Here is an 18,268-nt window from a genome sequence, read left to right as displayed (position 1 = left end):
TGCTGCCAGGAGGATGGTGACCATGGGTCAGGAAGAAAAGGACCAGCTGCCTGGCAGTGTCCCCTGTGAGTAAGACCTAGGTAGGACCGGTGCACATACGACAGCGTTTGTCCATTCCCCAGCAGTCACCCTGGGGCGCTGCCAGCTGCCAGGGCTTCTCAAACACCCCACCTCTGGGGACTTGCCTAAAATTTGGGCATTTAATACACTGCACAGTGGCTGGCCGCCTACACAGGAGCCAGCATTCACAGCATCTTAGAGAAATCGACAATGTTTATAAACAAAGCAGCAAGAGGAATAAAAAGTACAACTAGCTACTAATAAAAAAGAAAAAACTGGAAATTAAAACACAAAATATAAATATCCTCACACTAAGCTACTGCTAAGCAACAGAAAGAGACACAAATCAGTTGAAGCCCACAGGCTAACAAGGGAACAAGCCTGGATCTGACCGGCGCGGGAGCCAAGGGCACAGACATCTCAGTCTCTATCTGTAAAGCAGCCTCTGGCTTAGAGACCAGGAAGCCCCACTGATTTAAGAGCAGGCTTAGACCAGCAAGGTGGGTGCTAGTTGGGTGCTGGCTAGAAATGTGGAGCTTCAGACCACTGCACACTACCTCAATTGGAATGTGAACTGACCATGACTCCACAGTTACACAGCAGCGCCTCAGAGCAGACACATGTCGTAAACAGTCCACCTGTAGAGGGACGGTCTAATGGTTGTTTGTGATATGACTGGAGCGCTGACCTGCTTCTTCTCGGCCAATCTCTTGGCTCCTTCACCTCTGAAGGCAGTCCGACTCACCAGCACTGCCACTCCCTGCACAGTCTCATGTCTCACCCTTCACTCAAGCTCCACTGTCACCACAGAGGCTGTCCCGGGACAGCCTTCTCAGTGGCCCCCAAACACTACCCTGTGACCAGGGGGCAGACCGTCACATGTCTGAAAGGTGATTCATGTCAGAAAAGGGACACGGTGCACTGTTCAGCCTCAGAGGTGCCAGGACCCAGCACGAACACAGCAGTGGAGCCTGCAGGTAATGCTCTGGGCTGGCTGTGCACCTGAGGAGGTCTTCCCACATGTGCAGCTACAGAACCCTGCTCTTTCCATCTGCACTGTGCTTTCTTAACCTCGCAGCACAGGCCATGCCTCCTTACTTTGTCAGACTCCGGTGAGGCCTGCCTCATCAAGGCCCTATCTGATAAACTCTCCTTGTGATGAAACCAACAGCCACCTTCAGCCTGCATGAAATCCAGGTGCCTGGCAACCATTCCCTCGTGTTTCATCTCTAACTCTGATCAGCAATCTTTGAATGTCTATTTCGTCCCTGCTACTGGATTCCTGCTCCTCGTTTAAGTTCTTGAATGTAACTTTAATAACATTGTAGGTGTTAAGACTGGGTCTCCTTAGCCACCAGGGTGGCTCAGCCGGTTGGATTTAGGTTTTGTTTGTTGTCTGTTTTGGTTATTTTCCTGTGTCTTGGTATTGGATCCTAGGTTAGGTGTCTGGACTTTGCTGTCTTCCTATTCAATGCTGAAATCTGTGGCCCAGAGTATGATCTTCTCAGGTTGTCATTAAGTTCTGGATTATGGGGCTGGAGAGATGGCTTTAGCAGTTAAGAGCAGCACTGGCTACTCTGTCAGAAGACCTGGGTTCAGTTCCCAGCACCCACATGGTGGTTCACAACCATCAGAGCACCAGTTCAGGGGATCTGATGCCCAGACTGAGTTATCCACTGGTCTGCACAGCACTTCCACAGTAAGAAGGCTCACTCCAGTGCTCACTCTTACAACCTTTATCTAGCACATGGATGCAACACGCATGCACAGTCACATGGAGCCACAGTGAGACAAACAGAACTGATGAACCACTGCCAGAGCCGCCATCATGAAGATCTGCTGCTCAGGTGAGGAGGGAGAAACCCCAAGAGCGCATCTCAGGTTAGTCACAAGCCACAAGTCCTGTTTGCCCATTCAATAGCCAAACACCCTCTGCCACATACAACTTCACCAGACACATTCCTCTCATGCCTAAAGGCTCCCTTGGGTTCCCAGGAAAGAAGGCCAACTCCTAGTTCTGCACGCCGTCTGCAGAAACACTGCCCTGCATGGAACAATGGGTGTGGCCCACACAGCTACCACCTTAGAATCTTGGCAACGGCTAGAGCTAAGTATCCAAGAAGCACTAAACAAAGGAGGAAGAGTGCTTTCTGGAAGAGGGTCAAGGAGGCTCCAGGTGACCAGCTTTGTAGCTTCCAAAACAGAGTCCCTGGACTCTGCCCTGAGAGGGAGCCTTGCCAGCCCCCTGCCCACTGCTGCCCTGGGTCCTGAGCTGACCCAGGACTCAGTTTTCCGGAGCAATTGCTACTGCCAAGAAAGCTATAAAAAGAGTTTAAAAGACAATTTTAGGATTGAGAGCATAGCTCAGTGGCAAAAGTACCAGAGCCAAGACTGCCCAAGACTGCCCAAGCCCTACACTAGGGTGAAGGGAGGGGACAGGCCAACAGGTATGGCTAAGAGAATATCTTTGAGATCTCAAGGACAAGCCTGTGTCTACAAGCTCAAACTAAGACTACAGAGCACAAAGTGGGCCCTCCATCCCTCACCCACAGCCACTCTGCAAGGAACAGCAGCTACTGTTAAGGCAGCAAGACACTCAGAAGATAAGTAACCAAGCAACACAAGAAAGGTCCTGCCCCAAATGTCCCTGTTGAGCCTACCGTATGAATAAAATGAGCAGGCCTTGTGCTCCTGCTACTGCCCAGGGAGTTCCCACAAGGCCAGCCTCACACTGAATGGGGCCAGGACTGATGAACAAAGGCTTCGGGACAGCATTCTCCTGAGCCTACCTGAGGCACTGTAGGAGGATGAGGATGGTGTCCTCCGAGAGAAGCTCTTGACCGCCAGGCTCTGGCCTCGCTGCTTCCGCCGCCAGGCTGTACGGCACTTGGAGTCAATGCTCTGCTTGATCCGATACCAATCAGATTCCGTGATTCCAAATTTATAGAAGAGGTGACCTGAAAGAACATGTCTCAGATAAGAGTTGTCATACGCAGGCTTGTCCTGAGTCCCACTGCTGAGAGCTCACACAGCCACTAAGCGCTGCTAAGAGACCGAGCTGAGCCACTGGCCTACTCCTGGAGGGCTGACTCATCTTCCAGAAAAGCTCACTTCATCAGGGAAGAGGGCCCATCTGTCACTCAGGGTCCCTAGGTCAGCAGGGTCAGATACAGATCCTTACCACTCTCCCTGTCTATTTAACCTTTAAATAACCCAGCTTCACTCCAACACCAAGGGGACTCCACTTCACACAGGCTCCAGACTGCCCAGCCTGTAACTTCTCTTGCCCTAAACTCACAAGACAACACACACTATCCTAATTGCCTAGGGAATCAAATAGACTTCACACTGCGCTCATGCAGGTCTTGCCAAGAGCTGTAGTCCATTACCCTCTGCTCCTCTCTTTGGCCCAGCCCACCTCAGTCCAGACCAGCTAACAGTACTCTGTCGCCCTTCCTCATCCAAAACTTCCCTCAGTGTGGCACACTTGCTTTCTAGGACACCTTAAAGGTACCGGAGTCCCACAGTGTTTATACCCTTCCTTCCTTATAAATGCAGGAACTTGGTTTTGATCTCGGTGTGGCGTTCAGTGAGCAGCTATCACCTCAAGGTATTTGGTCAGTGCTCCTTGTCAGAGGCTTGTCCTGCATTCTTACTAGGTTGTCTCCTAAAACACAAGTTCTTAGCACAGGAACTATTTCCCAGAGTTGCTTGGGATCACAGGAAGGGTACTACCCATACTCAGCACTGGAGGATCGATGATCAGGACCACACGGTACACAGCAGAGCAAACACTGGAACCCAAACTGTTAATCCTTAGGAGTGCAGAGAACGCCAGGAGCACCACAGAAAAGGCCAACAGAAACAGGTGACAGATACAGCTGACAGCCTACTCCAAGCCTGGCCCATCTCACTAGCTTATGTCATGTCCCTCCCTTTTTCTTTTTAGAACTTACTTTTTGTATTGCCACTCCTTAAGTTTGCCAATTAAAAATTATATTAATTAAATTATATTCGAGTGTGCACAAGGCCAGTACAGGTGCCCGCAGGTCACAGTCACTCGATCTCCTAAAGCTGGAGCTACAGACAGTTGTAAGCCATTGCTGTGAGAGCTGGGAATCAAATTCGTGTCTGCTAGAAGAGGAATAAGTGCTCTTAACCACTGGACCCTGTCTCCAGTCCATGGTCCTCTGTCTGCCTCAGCCCCAATGGCAGCAGGAAGGATGGTAGTGAATAATGTCACAGGACTTCCTCTTCAACAAAGTGACCTCTGTAGCTGGCTTACACAGCTTCACTGATTAGCAGGAAAATAAATGGGAGAAACTCAAACTATAATAATCAAAAGTCTAAGTTGGAAAATTTCCTGCTTTGGCCAATAAGGACACTGAGTTTTGATCATCTACTGAGAGGTAGGGTAACCAACCAAATTCTGATGCTGCTTTATCACTGGCGAACACGAGAAGTAGTAGAAACGAAGCCTGCAACTGCTGTATTAAGTATGGGGCACTAGGAGATAGATGTCTGAGTTTTCGGTTTGCAGATCTTCAGGTAACGATGACAGTAGACCTGTGGCCTGGAAGGAGGCTGGCCTGCTGAGCCCCATACAGAACCCAGCAGTCCTTTTGCCTTCCCACGGGAAAGGGAATCTGGGAGTGAGCTGACAACTCTGGTTCTGGCTTTCGGGCCACCTAAAACAGACACAGAGTGATCATTCGACAGACCACTGAGCAACCACACGTACTACAAGTGGCTTTACGTATGGACAAAGCCTCACTAGGTCCTAGGCTGGTTACCTGGCTTCCAGTCACAGTCACCACAGAACAACCCGCTACTGACCAACCACCTCACCTGATACACATTTGAAAACCTCATAGAATAAAAACATCATTGCCCTTGTGCCTGTTTTGAGGTGAAACCAAGAAACAAAAGAGGCGACCTTCCAGCGTAGCTTCTGGCTATCCTGCTCTATGCCCACCTTCATCACAGCTGAGGACAAACCAGACAAGGCCTGATGTCACACCCTCCTCTGCTGCTCAGTAGGTCATGCAGTAGAATCAAGTCTCAAAACCAAAAGCCTTCAAAAGGACAGCCTCCAGCTGGTGGCCTGTGGGTCCCCTGCTGCCCACAGAGTGGAATGGTAGGTCATGGGAAGGCTAAATCCAAAGGCGGGAGCAGCTGCTCTTCAAGCTGTGGAGGCAGCCAGCTTGCTCGCACGCACGTACAGCAGGGCCAGGAAGCATTGCCACCATTGCTGAGGCTCCCCACCCCCCACAACTCCACGGCTGACTAGGATAGATGGGTAAAGGAGCTCCAAGATCTCACTGAACAAGCCTACACAGAAGCCTGCTAGGAACTGTGGGAAAGGCAAGACTAGAGGGAACAGCAGCTCCTCGGTGGGTGGCATAGTACTTCATCAGTCACAAAGGAAGGAGGACACAATCATTGTTAAAATCATCTCAAGGCCAAAGAGAGAACCAAGGGGAAAACTACCTCCAAGGGCTCACCTTTCACAGACCCCACACAACCGCAGTTCCCCCTAAAAACATTAGACCCCACCAAGGGGATGGGAGGAGCACTGGACTAGGGGTGCTCTCAACAGGCCTGTACACGGCCAAGTTTCCCAAGGAAAGCCTGTCAGGCTCTCCCTGCTCACCCTGAGCCATCCACACTTCCCCACAACTCCTCTTAGCTTATTTTCCCTGACGGCCATTCTAAGCCGGCTCCACAGCAGTGACCAACCCCTTCTGAGAGGAGGTCTCCCACTGACCAACTCTTCCCTGCCTCTGGGCAGACCAATGCCACACCTATCCATGGCTGTATCTGAAGCACATGAGCAGCTTTCCCAATCCACCCTTCAGGGCCTGGGAAGAGCCAGCATCTGGCTATCCAAGCTCCGAGAAACCCACATCCCTGTCACTGATGGAACAGTCTTCCAAAAATGACCTCCAAATGAGACAGTGAGGGCCTTTGCAGATATGAGGAAGAGGTTACAGTAGTGGGCCTCACTCCGGTACAACATGTGCTTATAAGGAGAAACAGACACAGACATTCAGGGAGGAGGTGGCTGATGGTACATCAGGAAGCACCAAAACTACCAGCACCCCCAGAGCTAGAGGCAAAGTCCCTCTGGAGGAGGAAGTGTTGCCCAGACAACAGCTAAACCCTGCGTCTGGGCCCATGTCTGAATGCCACAGCACAGACTCTATTAGCATAGAAATCCCATACACCCCATAACGCCAGGAGAGCTCTCTAGATAAGGAGCTACCTGTAACTTATGACCAGGAAACTGTCCTCTAGGTAATGGTTTAGGAGGGTGGCTGCATGGGTGTGGTGGTGCACACCTTTAATCCCAGCACCTGGGAGGAAGAGTGCCCACACAGGTGGAGGTATGCCAGCATTTCACCACGTTTCTGTTCTTACAAGGCTAAGGAACCAATGCACAGAGAGGCCAGCATGGAGCCCAAGGCCACAGAGCATGGTCATTATGAACAGCCTGCACTCCCTCTCTCACACATGGCCCACAACCAAGTGAACATAGTGTAGACTGTGGTTTGGGGAATGCAAGGCAGACTCTTGTACGGATGGCCATAGCCTTAGTAGCACCCCTTTCTCTCCTACCTACTACAAATCCCTAGAGCTAAGCCAGTGTCTAACTGTGGGGTACACTGACCCAACACTCTGAAGCCCCAAGGCCAGTCTTTCTAAAAATAAAAATGTCAAATACCTCCCTGCTGTGGGATATTTGTTTTTGTTTCTATTTTTCGGAGCTGGGGACCAAACCCAGGGCCTTGCGCTTGCTAGGCAAGCGCTCTACCACTGAGCTAAATCCCCAACCCCAAAAGGAGATCATGTGGGATATTTGATAGAGCTGTGCTTCCTCTGGCCCCAGTACTCGCCCATGTGCTGCCCCCTCTGGGATGATGGGAAAGCCAAAGGTGTGGCCCCAGCCATCCCAGGACTCATCCTGCATGTGAGCAGAGGCCACCACTTGCCAGTTCATTCCAGGTAGCTCTGGAATGAAGCATTTAGGAGGCTGGGCATCAGACTGGACCACTGATAAGAGGGGCTTCCCATGAAAGAGCGGGAAGGCACAGTGACAGCCAGCTTGAGTAGTGGGTGTCCTCAAGGAGAGGAAAGCACAAGTTCATGATGGGCACTGAAACCCGTCCTAGAGTGCTGCTGGCCTCCAGCACAGCCAAACCAGCTCATGGGCATGTCCTGGTGCCAAGGCCAAGACCTCCCTGCACAGAGAGCAGGTGGGCACTGGGGCAGTGGGCAGCAAGGAATCCCACCTCTGCTCTTTCCTCTCCAAAAGCAGCCTAAGGATGAGTGAGACTGGGATCTGCAAGACCCTAGAGAAGCACATTCCCAAGTGTCCCTCTCAACACAGGGTCCCTCTCAACACAGGGTGCCATACAACATCTTGCCAAAGCAAATCCTGAGTCCAGATCCCCATCTCTGTGATGACCCCTGAGACTGGCATCACCCTTAAGACTGGAAACATGGTGTGGATTCAGCTCCCTGACCACCTCAGCAGCCCCACACGCCAGGCTGTTTTCAGCTGTGTGAACTTACACCGGATGCCATAGATAGTGAGGGGGTCCAGCTGCTTCTTCCCGTGCTTGCCCTGGCCCGACAAGTTGGACACAGCCTGCACCTCACGGTGGAACAGGTAGTCCAGCAGCGTCAGCGCCATCTTCTCAGCGGTGCGACAGTTCGTGCTGATGTGCAGCATGTCGGAGGGGATGATGGCACAACGTACCCGCATCTCAGGGTTATTCTCATCACCCAGCCAGGTGCCATTGGGATAGTCCTCTGAAGGGGAGAAAGGCCTCGTTAGCAAAGCTCAGAAGCAGGTTCAGACCACACAGCACACATGCAGATGTAAGCTCCCTGGCTGGTAAGCCAAGCTCCCAGCCTCCATCTGGCTGCGGGAACACCGGAGCTGAGGTGTAGCAGGCCCAAGGCATCCTGGTTTTAAAGGAATGCATCAAAACAAGATAGGAGTTCAAATAACAGAAGTCCTTTGGGCAAACAGAATAAAAACTGATGTCTCAAAGGCAGGCAAGTATGCTGGCGAATCAGAGCCCTACCACGCTAGTTCTCCATGGGCCCCGCTCACCTGGGCACACTCATGGGCCCAGCTCACCCAAGCACACCCATGGGCCCAGCTCACCCAAGCACACTCATGGGCCCAGCTCACCCGAGCACACTCATGGGCCCAGCTCACCCAAGCACACCCATGGGCCCAGCTCACCCAAGCACACTCATGGGCCCAGCTCACCCAAGCACACTCATGGGCCCAGCTCACCCAAGCACACTCATGGGCCCAGCCCATCCGAGCACACTCCAGCTGGTGCATGTGCACCTCTCCCAGGAAGCCTTCGCTAGGTCCCTATCACAATACTGCCTTACAACATCACGGGGAAACATGCTGGCAGGGTGGAGAATGGGCACGGGCTCTCAGTCACAGGGAAAGATGGAAACAGCTGAACTTTAGGATTCAGAAAATGAAGAACCAGTCATGTGGTGGGATCAATGGTTTGTAAGGAGAAAGACGGTCCTCAGACAGGCTCTTTTCTAGAAGTCAGCCAGCCACTGCTGCCATATCCAGTATGCAAAAGTCCAGTGGGCTGGCTATAATGGCACATGCCTGAGATCCCAAAACTTAAGAGGTGTGAGGCAGGAGAGGCGTGAGTTCCAGGCCAGCAGATCTCAACACACAACAAAACAAACAGAAGAAGACTGCTGGGGGGCAGGAGAACCATTCCAGGTCGAGAAAGGCCTAGGCCTGCTGTCATCACTAGGTGATGAAGGCGACAGCAGGAGGAAGCGCTGCCACTCAGTGGGCCATGCTGGCTCCCACAAACACACAGAGCTGGTGCCCTCTGACCTTACAGACTTGTGTAACAGTGGAGTCCAGGTTCCCACTGGTAACACTGAGTCATGTCTCTCCACAGAACAAGACAACATCTACCCAACTCCTATGTGAGACACACCTTTTGTAAATTCAGGAGGGGTGTACTTACTGCACTAACAAGTCGATCCAATGTTACCATCTGAACAGCACAGTCTTCTAGCTTTATTTACTTTACAAATGAAATAAACTTGTTTTCTTTTCCAGTCATATAAATCTTCAATGACATAATCACTTTTAAAAACTGTTTTTAAAAATGAAAAACTTGGGGTTGGGGATTTAGCTCAGTGGTAGAGCGCTTGCCTAGGAAACGCAAGGCCCTGGGTTCAGTCCCCAGCTCCGAAAAAAAAGAACCAAAAAAAAAAAAAAGAAAGAAAAACTTCCAGCAATTTGGATTTTCTGCTCTTCTTTAAAGCAGGTCAGCACTGAGAGTCTATCTTAGGTTCCAGAAGAATAAAATGCAGAGCGAACGCCCCGGGTGAGCATCTCCACCTCCCATACTACCCAGCAAGCACCAGTGCAGAGCCAGTCTGGGTCTGTGTTTCCGCTTTCTCTGGAAGGAAAGCAGACCCTGAAGCACCAGGGCCAGGTCCTCTATTATTCCCAGGGCCTTGACCTCAGCAAGCCTTTGCACACCACTGAATGTGAGGTCATGTGAGCATAGAGAGATCTTTTGTTCCAAACTCACGGTGCAACAACTGCCACTCAGCAACTCACCACACAGTGTGGGCAGCAGAGATGCCTCGCTATGAATCATCACCTCCCCTGCCCTGCAGGAGCCACGGACAGTGCAAACCTCCCGTCATTTCCCTCACACCCAAGGCCCAGGGCATCGGCTACGTGGGACAAGAAAAGCTCCCTGACAGCAGCTCAGGTATGAAGAGCAAGGAAGCAGTTCCCACATTCCAGCCTTGCTGGCCCACTGGCTCTGTGACAGCCTTGCCTCCCAGATGCCCCAGTCCCTACTCAAGAGCACCAATCACATCTGTGGCTTTCCTAAGCCATCCCTAAGGCTGTTAACGCCCCAGAGGCCAGTGACATATGGCATGAGCCAACACAAGGGTACTGACAATCTAGAAAAGGTGTGACCGTGGAGGCTTCGAAGCTACTCAAATACTGCAAAGCTCGGGTCAATGGCTTCCTGGGGTCAGCCTCAGCCTCCTTCGGGCAAGTTTTAGACAACAGCAGACTTGTAGTCATGAACTACTATTAAGTATGTTTTATCCATGTGAAAAATTAATTCCCACCTGGCATTTGTAAAGCAAACCCAGTTTACCAACATTAAGACATATGCTTCATGAGATACTAGTGGTTCCAAAACTGAGATGACCAGAATGAACTTAGCAGACAGGAAACAAGTGTGAGCATCCGCTGCCGTCCAGGCCACACTGCCACACAAAACCCAGAATGTTCTGAAACCCAGACAAGGGTTGATGGCATTTATTCAGCCCAGTTCTTTCAGCAAGAGGGCAGCAAGAGGCTCTGCACAGTCCAGAAAACTCCTTATTCTTGTGCACTTCTAAGTGTCTGCCCTGCACAGACATCCAGGGGTCCAGGGGCACCCACAGAATCTGGGGGCCTATCTGTGCCTGCACATTCATTCTTCATACCTGCAGCTGGCTTCGAGAAGCGTTCACATAATCCTCACCCATGTGTGGATGGCGAGGTATGTAACCAGTGTTCCATATGGGCAAGGGGCACAGGAAGGCTAGAATGTGCTCTGAACCAAGGACCGGCCACATGTTAGCCAGAAGCTACTTCTATAGCACAGAAGAAGACAATTTTAGAAGTTCCACAAACTAAATTGTAAATCTCAATTTGAAATGGCATAATCCAAAATTTTCTTTCAAAAATGTTTTTGGTATATATATGTACTATTTAGCTTCATTTTTCTTTTTTTAGTAAGCTATTTTAAATAATAATTCTATTATATAGCTGTGGTTTCTAACCAGTAACGCACAAATATTTCTTACATAAGATAGCAAAGCACACCCCAGGTCTCTATTACCCTAACCTTGTGGTCACCCCACAGGCAAGATCTACCCACGTTGCCATCAGCTCCTCTCACTACAGCTGGGCATCTGAGGGACTGGTCACAACAAAATAAAAACAAAGCAAAACTCAAGTTACAAGCCACTTGGAGCTTTCCCAGGCTGCGACCAGCTTCATGGGCAGGGACCTAAAGGGCATCTGTCATGGGAAGTTGTCAATAAGTCTTGACTGGCCAGCAGGATACAGCATGAAATCATACACTTGCAGAGGAAGCAGTCCAAACCAGTGATAACTGAAACACAATACCTCCTCACTGCAATTAAATGTTTAGAATTTTACATGGAGGATTAGCCTGTCCCAGAGGAATTACGACACAGCCACACTGTGGGAATGGAAACCCCACTAAATCCCTTAATTAACAGATCCTGTTTTGGTGCATTCAGCCAGCTTGGCCTGTGAATGACTATGTCCTTCATACTCTCAGTGTTCAAGAATGGGACGCAAGAGGACAACCACCCACAGATGACATGGACACATACTGCCCTTCTACCCCACCATCTCTAAAACCTGACCCAATGAAACCTACAGTAAGATGAAATGACAGGCTGCGGTCCCAGCTCCTTCAGAGGGTAAGGCAGCAGGACTGAAATGATGTCACAGCCTACCTGAGCTGCAGAGCAACATTCAAGGACAGCGTGGACAACTGAGTGAGACACTATCTCAAAACAAAGAAGGAAAAGAGGGCTGGGGTGTAGCTCAGTAGTAGAAGCTTGCCAAGACCCTAGGTCCAACTCCAGGGCCCTAAAACCAGAGCAGGATTTCCCTTATAATATAACCAACTGACTTCAAATTTTATATATTTGGTTTTTGGGATTTGTTTATTCTATAAACAAATAAACAAGTTATTTGAGATTTATTTGTTTATTCTATAAACAAATATATAAGTACACTGTAGCTGTCTTCAGACACACCAGAAGAGGGCATCAAATCTCATTACAGATGGTTGTGAGCCACCATATGGTTGCTGGGATTTGAACTCAGGACCTTTGGAACTTAACCACTTAACCACTGAGCCATCTCTCCAGCCCATATCTGGAATTCTTAAGCAATAACCACTTTGAAGTCTGGTACTCCAGACCTTAGGCACACAGATACTCAAGATGACAAGAACCTTCTGTCTGCTTGCAACTCTTGGCTCTAAACGGGGACCACCAGGACTAAATCCTACAAACATAGCACACCATATCAGTAACTCTTCTTTGACGTGAGCCAGATGACCAACACTTCCTGCTAAGCAACTACTCTGGGGCAAGGAGGCAAGACTGACTGAGTCCCACAGGTTAGTGGCCAGGACTGCTAGGACTAGTGGCAATGAGTCTGAAGTGAGAGACTGTCCTGGTGACAGTGCCTATGCAGCAGTCACTTAATAATGGTGCCATCTATCTCCACACACTCCTTAGAGAGCCACTGTGCTGACACATGGCTCAGCAGGACAATTCACACTGTGTCCTACCTTTCCCAAAGCACCCAAAAGCCAGATGGCTCTGAACTATGACCTCTTCTTTAAAAGCTGTGAAATGTCTGCTCCTGGCATGGGCGAATGGGCAGTCCTGGTGCTGTCCTCCAGCATGACAGGGGTGGGGAGGTGCAGAAGCGTTTAGCATGTCTGTGATAGTGCTCACAGCCTCAACTATAAAACAGGCATCTCACTCAGAGACGCAGCCTCCATTTACTGGTCTCTGACCTTCCTCAGGACACAAATCACAAGGCAAGCGCCGTGTGATTCCCCTTCCTGAGTCCACGTCAATATGTCAATACAATCCGCTACTTCCCCAAATGAAGCACATGCCACACCAGTCACATCAGAGGCAGGGTCAAAGGGGAAACTCTTAGGATAATCCAGACTTCCCAGATTATCAAGATTCTGTCCCTTAGTGGTCTATACCAGGCCTAAGCAGCTGGCCAGACTAACACTAGGGCTCGCACAACTCCCAAAGAGAAGGAGAGTGAACAACCAGGCTCCTGGGCTGTTACAGCAGGCATGATCCTAACGGGGTTCCCTTGAAGAAGGAGTGACTGGCAGGTACCTTTCTTCTCAGGATAAAGACAGTCAACTGCCCTGGCCTGGAGTTCACCCGCATGCTAAAACTCACACACACGCAAATGTTCACACACTACAATGTGCAACAACCACAACCAAAAATAATCAAAATGCCCGTCAGCCACAGGAAGGCAAGCCTGGAGCCTGGAGCATGCAGTCCCTGTCACACAAAGGGAAGGCCACAGGATAGAGAACACTGGCCCTGCCACTCAAGGGAGAGGCATTGGTAATTCAGCTCCTATGTGTACAAAGAAAGGGCCAGAGTGAAGAGAATGCAGAACCTGTCCTTATGAGGGGAGGACAGGAGCAATGATGGCCTGCCTGCCTTCTGGATGGCATGACCCAGTCAGTCATATTAAGTACTCGAGGATTCTCCTTCACAAGAGGATCAGCAACTACAGGGCTGGCTGAGAGGGTGGGGAGTGACTAACTGGGCTGAGGTTTCTTAGAAGGGGTGATTAAAAAAAAATAATAAAAAAAATTCTAGATTCAGACAAAGGTGACAGGGGATAAACTTGTAGATAAACTAAACCTGCCTCTCACTGTGACAAAACAGTTTCTAATGAGAAGAGCTTTCAGAGGATTCAGTCCATGGTCACTGGTCCTGTGGCCACCATCATGGAGGAAGACTGTGGCAGCGGAGGCTGCTCCCTACTCCATGGGAGCTAAGACACAAAAGGAAGGGCCACACGGGGGCTAGATCCCACCCACTCCTCTTTAGGACCCACCTCTGTGGCCCACTCCTCTCCTAGGCCACCCCAGAGGCAGGGCTGTGGTCACGCTCTGAGCACACGAGCTTTGGGAACAACAACCTAAGCCTTAGCAAGCGCTAGAATGTGCGCTGTGACGTGTACCATCAAGTGTGTGGTAGCGAGCTTCGACCCCAACACTGCAATTTAGTCAGACATTATTTCTAGTATTTCAGATACAGCACATACCTAAGAGCAAAATTTTGTGCTTATAGGAAAAACCAATCATTTAGATAAGGAAACAAAAGCCTCCCAAGGCTCACAGGTAAACAAAGTCGATGGGTAGGATTTGCACACAGAGCTTAGTCTGTCAGAGTTCCTTCCTTCCTTTCTCTCAACATTACTGTCAGTTAGAAGCAAGGAGGTACTTCAGACTTTTCAGGGAAGAGCCTGCCCCTACCCCATGGGGGCCCCCAAGAAATCATGGGAGGAGTCTAGGGAAGGCAGACCCCACACTTGCTCTCCCTGGCTACTTGCAGATCTCAGCCCAGCCCAAGGAGACTGTACTCCCTAAGCCTGGCAACCAACAGAGGAATGCCAGGGACTGTGAGCAGAGGTGACTGGTTCGTGCTTATGGAAGCTCTTCCTCCTCAGGAAGCAGAGCATCCAAGAAGGCATCTCCACAGCAGACATGTCAGTAACACGAAAAAGGCATGGTCACAGGAGAGAGGCACAGGTGCTGGCAGTCACGGTAGGACTTCAGCTGCTTAAACTTTTTTGTCACTGTGTCATTTCTTATCAACAGCAAGCACAGCCCCTTCCAAAAGAAGAGCACAAAGGTGCAACTATGGCGAACGCACCTTCAGAGTTCAGGGTGATAAGTGTGACGTTGCTTCCAATGTTCTGACTTCCTGGCTGGCCGCAGTTAGACACGGAGTCACTGGCCTCTGATCCACTCTCTCCATCTTCATTGTGACTGTCGTCCTGACCAGGCACCTTCACCACGATGGTATTCTGCCGACGCCCAGGAACAGCGCTGGCGGGAAACAAACACAGCAGCCCAGGCTGTGAGAGGACATGAGTGGTACACTGAGATAGCCCTGACTCCCACTGTTATGTAGACTTATCCCATTGTCTAGCTGAGCATGGACCAATGCACAAGGTGGGTCCCCAACATGCGGTATGTCCCCACACACACCCTCCATGGAGATGAGCAGCAACATAGCACACCAACAGCCTGAGACCAAGAAGACGAAGAATATAAAGCAACTGCGTAAAAATGAACAGCACAAAAGAAATAAAACCATAACTCACTGAGACTCAGCCTAGAATCTGGCTTTCAGACCTTAGAGGCCATCCTCACATGCACAATGGTCACCGTGTATCAGAGTCCCCATCCATCCATCATCCATGCTGTCAGACACCCAAGATGACTCGGCCTCCAAAACACCTCCACACTCCCTCTGACTCCCACAGACAAAACCCTAGAAGCAACTTCCAAGGCCATCAAGAATGTCAGGAGTCCTCTGGGAGCCATTCTTGGTGCAGGGCCCTGAAGTAAAGCAGCAGCCAAACAGCTAGCAGCAGAAAGTGCTCAAAAAAGACCCAAGATTGATTTGTTTTCTGAATGATTCTGTCAACGTTTTGGACCATGGCCTCCTACACACCACAGAGGAAACAAAGCCCAAGTTCCCATCAGCAAAGTCAAAGGGGCCTTAAAACTCTGGTCATCCCCAGAGGCAGGAGGTCCTTCCTGAACTTGACCCCTCTGAGCTACCCACAGTGAACTGGCTCCTCGACACTCCACACCCACGACCTCAGAGTGGGCCAGGAGGCGCGTCCTCTCCCCAACAGAGTGGCAGGCCTCCAGCACCCCACTCAGCACAGTCACAGCAACCCCAGGCCTCCAGTTTCCTAGAGACCTGGGCCAGGACAAGAAGCCAGACAAAGCTGGAAGGAGTCACACCCCACAGAGAAAAAAAGGAAGGCAGGAATCTGTGAGAACACTGCTGGTAATCAAAAGGTGACCAAGCTTTCCTGAGGCACAGAGCCAGAGCCAGGGGCAGAGGCCCCGCAGGGCATGGCTGCTGTGCCCTTTCATTTCTGACTGACGGAAGGTCCATTCAACACATCTCAAAAGACAGGGATGAGGAAAAAGTCACAACGTCAACACAAGTGTGTCATTTACCAGACTCAGAAGAGGCTCAACTGCAGGACAGACAGATGGGAGTGCTCAGCGGACCACAGGCCATATCTAGCCTCTTCACATACCAGATCCAGCCCAGCGGTCCTCACGGCTGCCCACCCTTGCACTGTCTCACCCCACCATTGCTAAGCACCAAGTTGGCCCTTCCTGACCTAAAAGCTATGGTGGTTGCTAACAGAATGGGCCCTATGACTGCAGACATGGACATGTGCTCAGACTGACCCTGGCTCAGGAACGCTCACTTAGCCTCAGGACAGTGGCAGGGAAGGTGGGTGGTGATGGCTACTGACTTGCTAATGATATTTTCCAGGGAATCCGGTGCCCTGTTGCTCAATGGGTCTTCCATCTTGGCTACAATGGCGTTCTGCCGATCATTGTTGAGTATTACTGTAGTCTGGGGGACGACGCTATGAAACAAAAGAATCACAAGAAAAAGAAGACCTTAAAACAACAACAGTCATTGTCAGAGCACATGAATCATTCAACACGGTCAGCTCCTGGGCCAACACCAGAGAATGGGGTCCAGTGCAGAACAACTAAACTGGAGACAAGGCTCTCCAGCTTCCTGCTGGTTGGTATTCTTGGTTGACACAAATGTGGGCAGGGTGGGCTGTGCATCCGCGAGCCATCTCAGCAACAGGTTTCATGAAAACAGGTTCCTCTTCATTTCCCCGTGTGTGTGTGTGTATGTGTGATGTGTGTGCGCAGGGCACCTATGTGCACCGCATACATGTGAGCTGTGTGCGGAGTGCAGAGCAGGTACTGGGAGTTTTCTTCCACTGCTCTCTGCCTTACTCTTTTCAAACAGGGTCTACCACTGAATAGAAACCTAGTCCACTCAGCTAGGCTGCTAAGTCAGCCTGGGATCTCCCTGTCCCAAGTCCCCAGTGCTGAGCCTACAAGATATGGCCTGGATTTTTCCATGCATGTTAAGGACTTAAACTCACATCTTCAAGCTTGCAGAAGCATGAGCTTACCCACTGAACCAGCTCCCCAGCCTCTTTCCAACGCATCCCTCCAAAACTCTGATCCGGCAGGTTGGTCTCGCAGCTGCCTTCCTCACGTCACTCCACATCTGACCTCTAGAGTTGGGCAGCCAACCAACCCACGGGCAGCAGCGGGAAACATGCTCACACACCACCCGCAGCCCTCTGAGGAGCACAGAACCGAAACAAAAGGTCTTGGGGCCTGGGTTTGAGGAGAAATTCTAGGAGAGAACAGACCATGGCCCAAGAACCGCCAGGCTCAGAAACACCCTGGGGGCAGCATTAGGGTGAGACTGAGTAAGGACCAGCAGCAGCTCTCAAGGGACTCCTTCACTGCAACCCTCGGGTCAAGTCAGAGCACTTCTTGGCACAGAGTTGTCTAAAGTATGGACTGCTGTGAGGAGCCAGGGCTACAAACAGCTGCCACTGGACGCAGCCGGTTATGTCACCTGGAGACCAGTGTCCTTGTCAGAGGAAGTATAAGTACTGCCATGCCAGTCCCTCGTTTCTCAGTCATTCTACTTATTCTCTGGTGACCCTAAAGTGACAAACAGGGATCCAAAGTAACCCCGGAGAGTTGTGCCTGCTTCTGTGGCTGTGTGGCCTCCAGCACGCATACTTCCCACATTCACAGCACAAGAGGGAAATGGCTTATATGGCCTTGTACCATACAATCCTATCAGCCACAACTCTACCAAATTAAGCAGAAAACACCCAATACTATTAAGGGTAAAAAATACATAAATGCTTCTGGAGCGACATGCACACACACTAATGCATCTGGAGGGACATATATACACACAAATGTTTCTGGGAACATCTGTCACCAAACTATGATGGGGAAATCAGGAAAACATTTCTAGGCGCCCAAGAATTTGGACTTTCTGAACACAATATCACCTCCTTTCATGTCACAGGTGTATGCCTGCCAGAAGCTAAGCCCTCTTGCACACCCTCTGTCTCAGGACTGGAGAGCCCACTTACACCCTCTGAGAAACCTAGCCAGTTATCTGTTCTTATCAATATACCTGCAATTTATGGTTTAGGGATATAGGGAGGATGGTGACGGTAGTGAAATTAGTCTTGGGCCCTGTGTGGCCTTCCTGCCTGCTTGTCTTTATAAGCCACTGCATGGAAATAAAATTTGAGAGCTTGATCAGACCACAGACTTGCTCTCCTTCTTTGTGCCTCCTGTCCCCCAGGTCTCCTCTGAACCCCCGCAGGCTGGGGCATATGACTACAGATCACACACTTCCTCATTCTCCTGTGTGACTTTCTGGGGTAGCTGTGATGAGCTATCATCCCAGTGACTTAGTC

At 50.4% G+C, this 18,268-nt stretch overlaps 1 protein-coding gene across 13 annotated transcripts in view; it reads right to left on the bottom strand.

The window, feature by feature from the left end:
* Banp (Btg3 associated nuclear protein) overlaps positions 1-18,268 on the bottom strand; it is a 77,870-nt gene that overhangs the window by 26,145 nt on the left and 33,457 nt on the right. For 9 of the 13 annotated variants that reach the window (XM_063277948.1, XM_006255752.5, XM_006255756.5 and 6 more), the window contains 4 exons: positions 16,256-16,372; positions 14,620-14,795; positions 7,636-7,875; positions 2,850-3,017 (listed from right to left, as the gene is read on the bottom strand). In XM_063277948.1, the coding sequence (XP_063134018.1) occupies positions 2,850-3,017; positions 7,636-7,875; positions 14,620-14,795; positions 16,256-16,372 (701 nt within the window). The remainder of the gene's footprint in view (positions 1-2,849; positions 3,018-7,635; positions 7,876-14,619; positions 14,796-16,255; positions 16,373-18,268) is intronic. The other 4 variants (XM_006255753.5, XM_006255754.5, XM_006255757.5 and 1 more) reach the window with 1 other exon arrangement.

The sequence above is a fragment of the Rattus norvegicus genome, chromosome 19 (assembly GCF_036323735.1).
Source record: "Rattus norvegicus strain BN/NHsdMcwi chromosome 19, GRCr8, whole genome shotgun sequence".
NCBI classification, from domain to species: domain Eukaryota; kingdom Metazoa; phylum Chordata; class Mammalia; order Rodentia; family Muridae; genus Rattus; species Rattus norvegicus.
The sequence above is the reverse complement of the archived record's forward strand: the minus strand, read 5'-3'. Positions and strand labels throughout refer to the sequence as shown.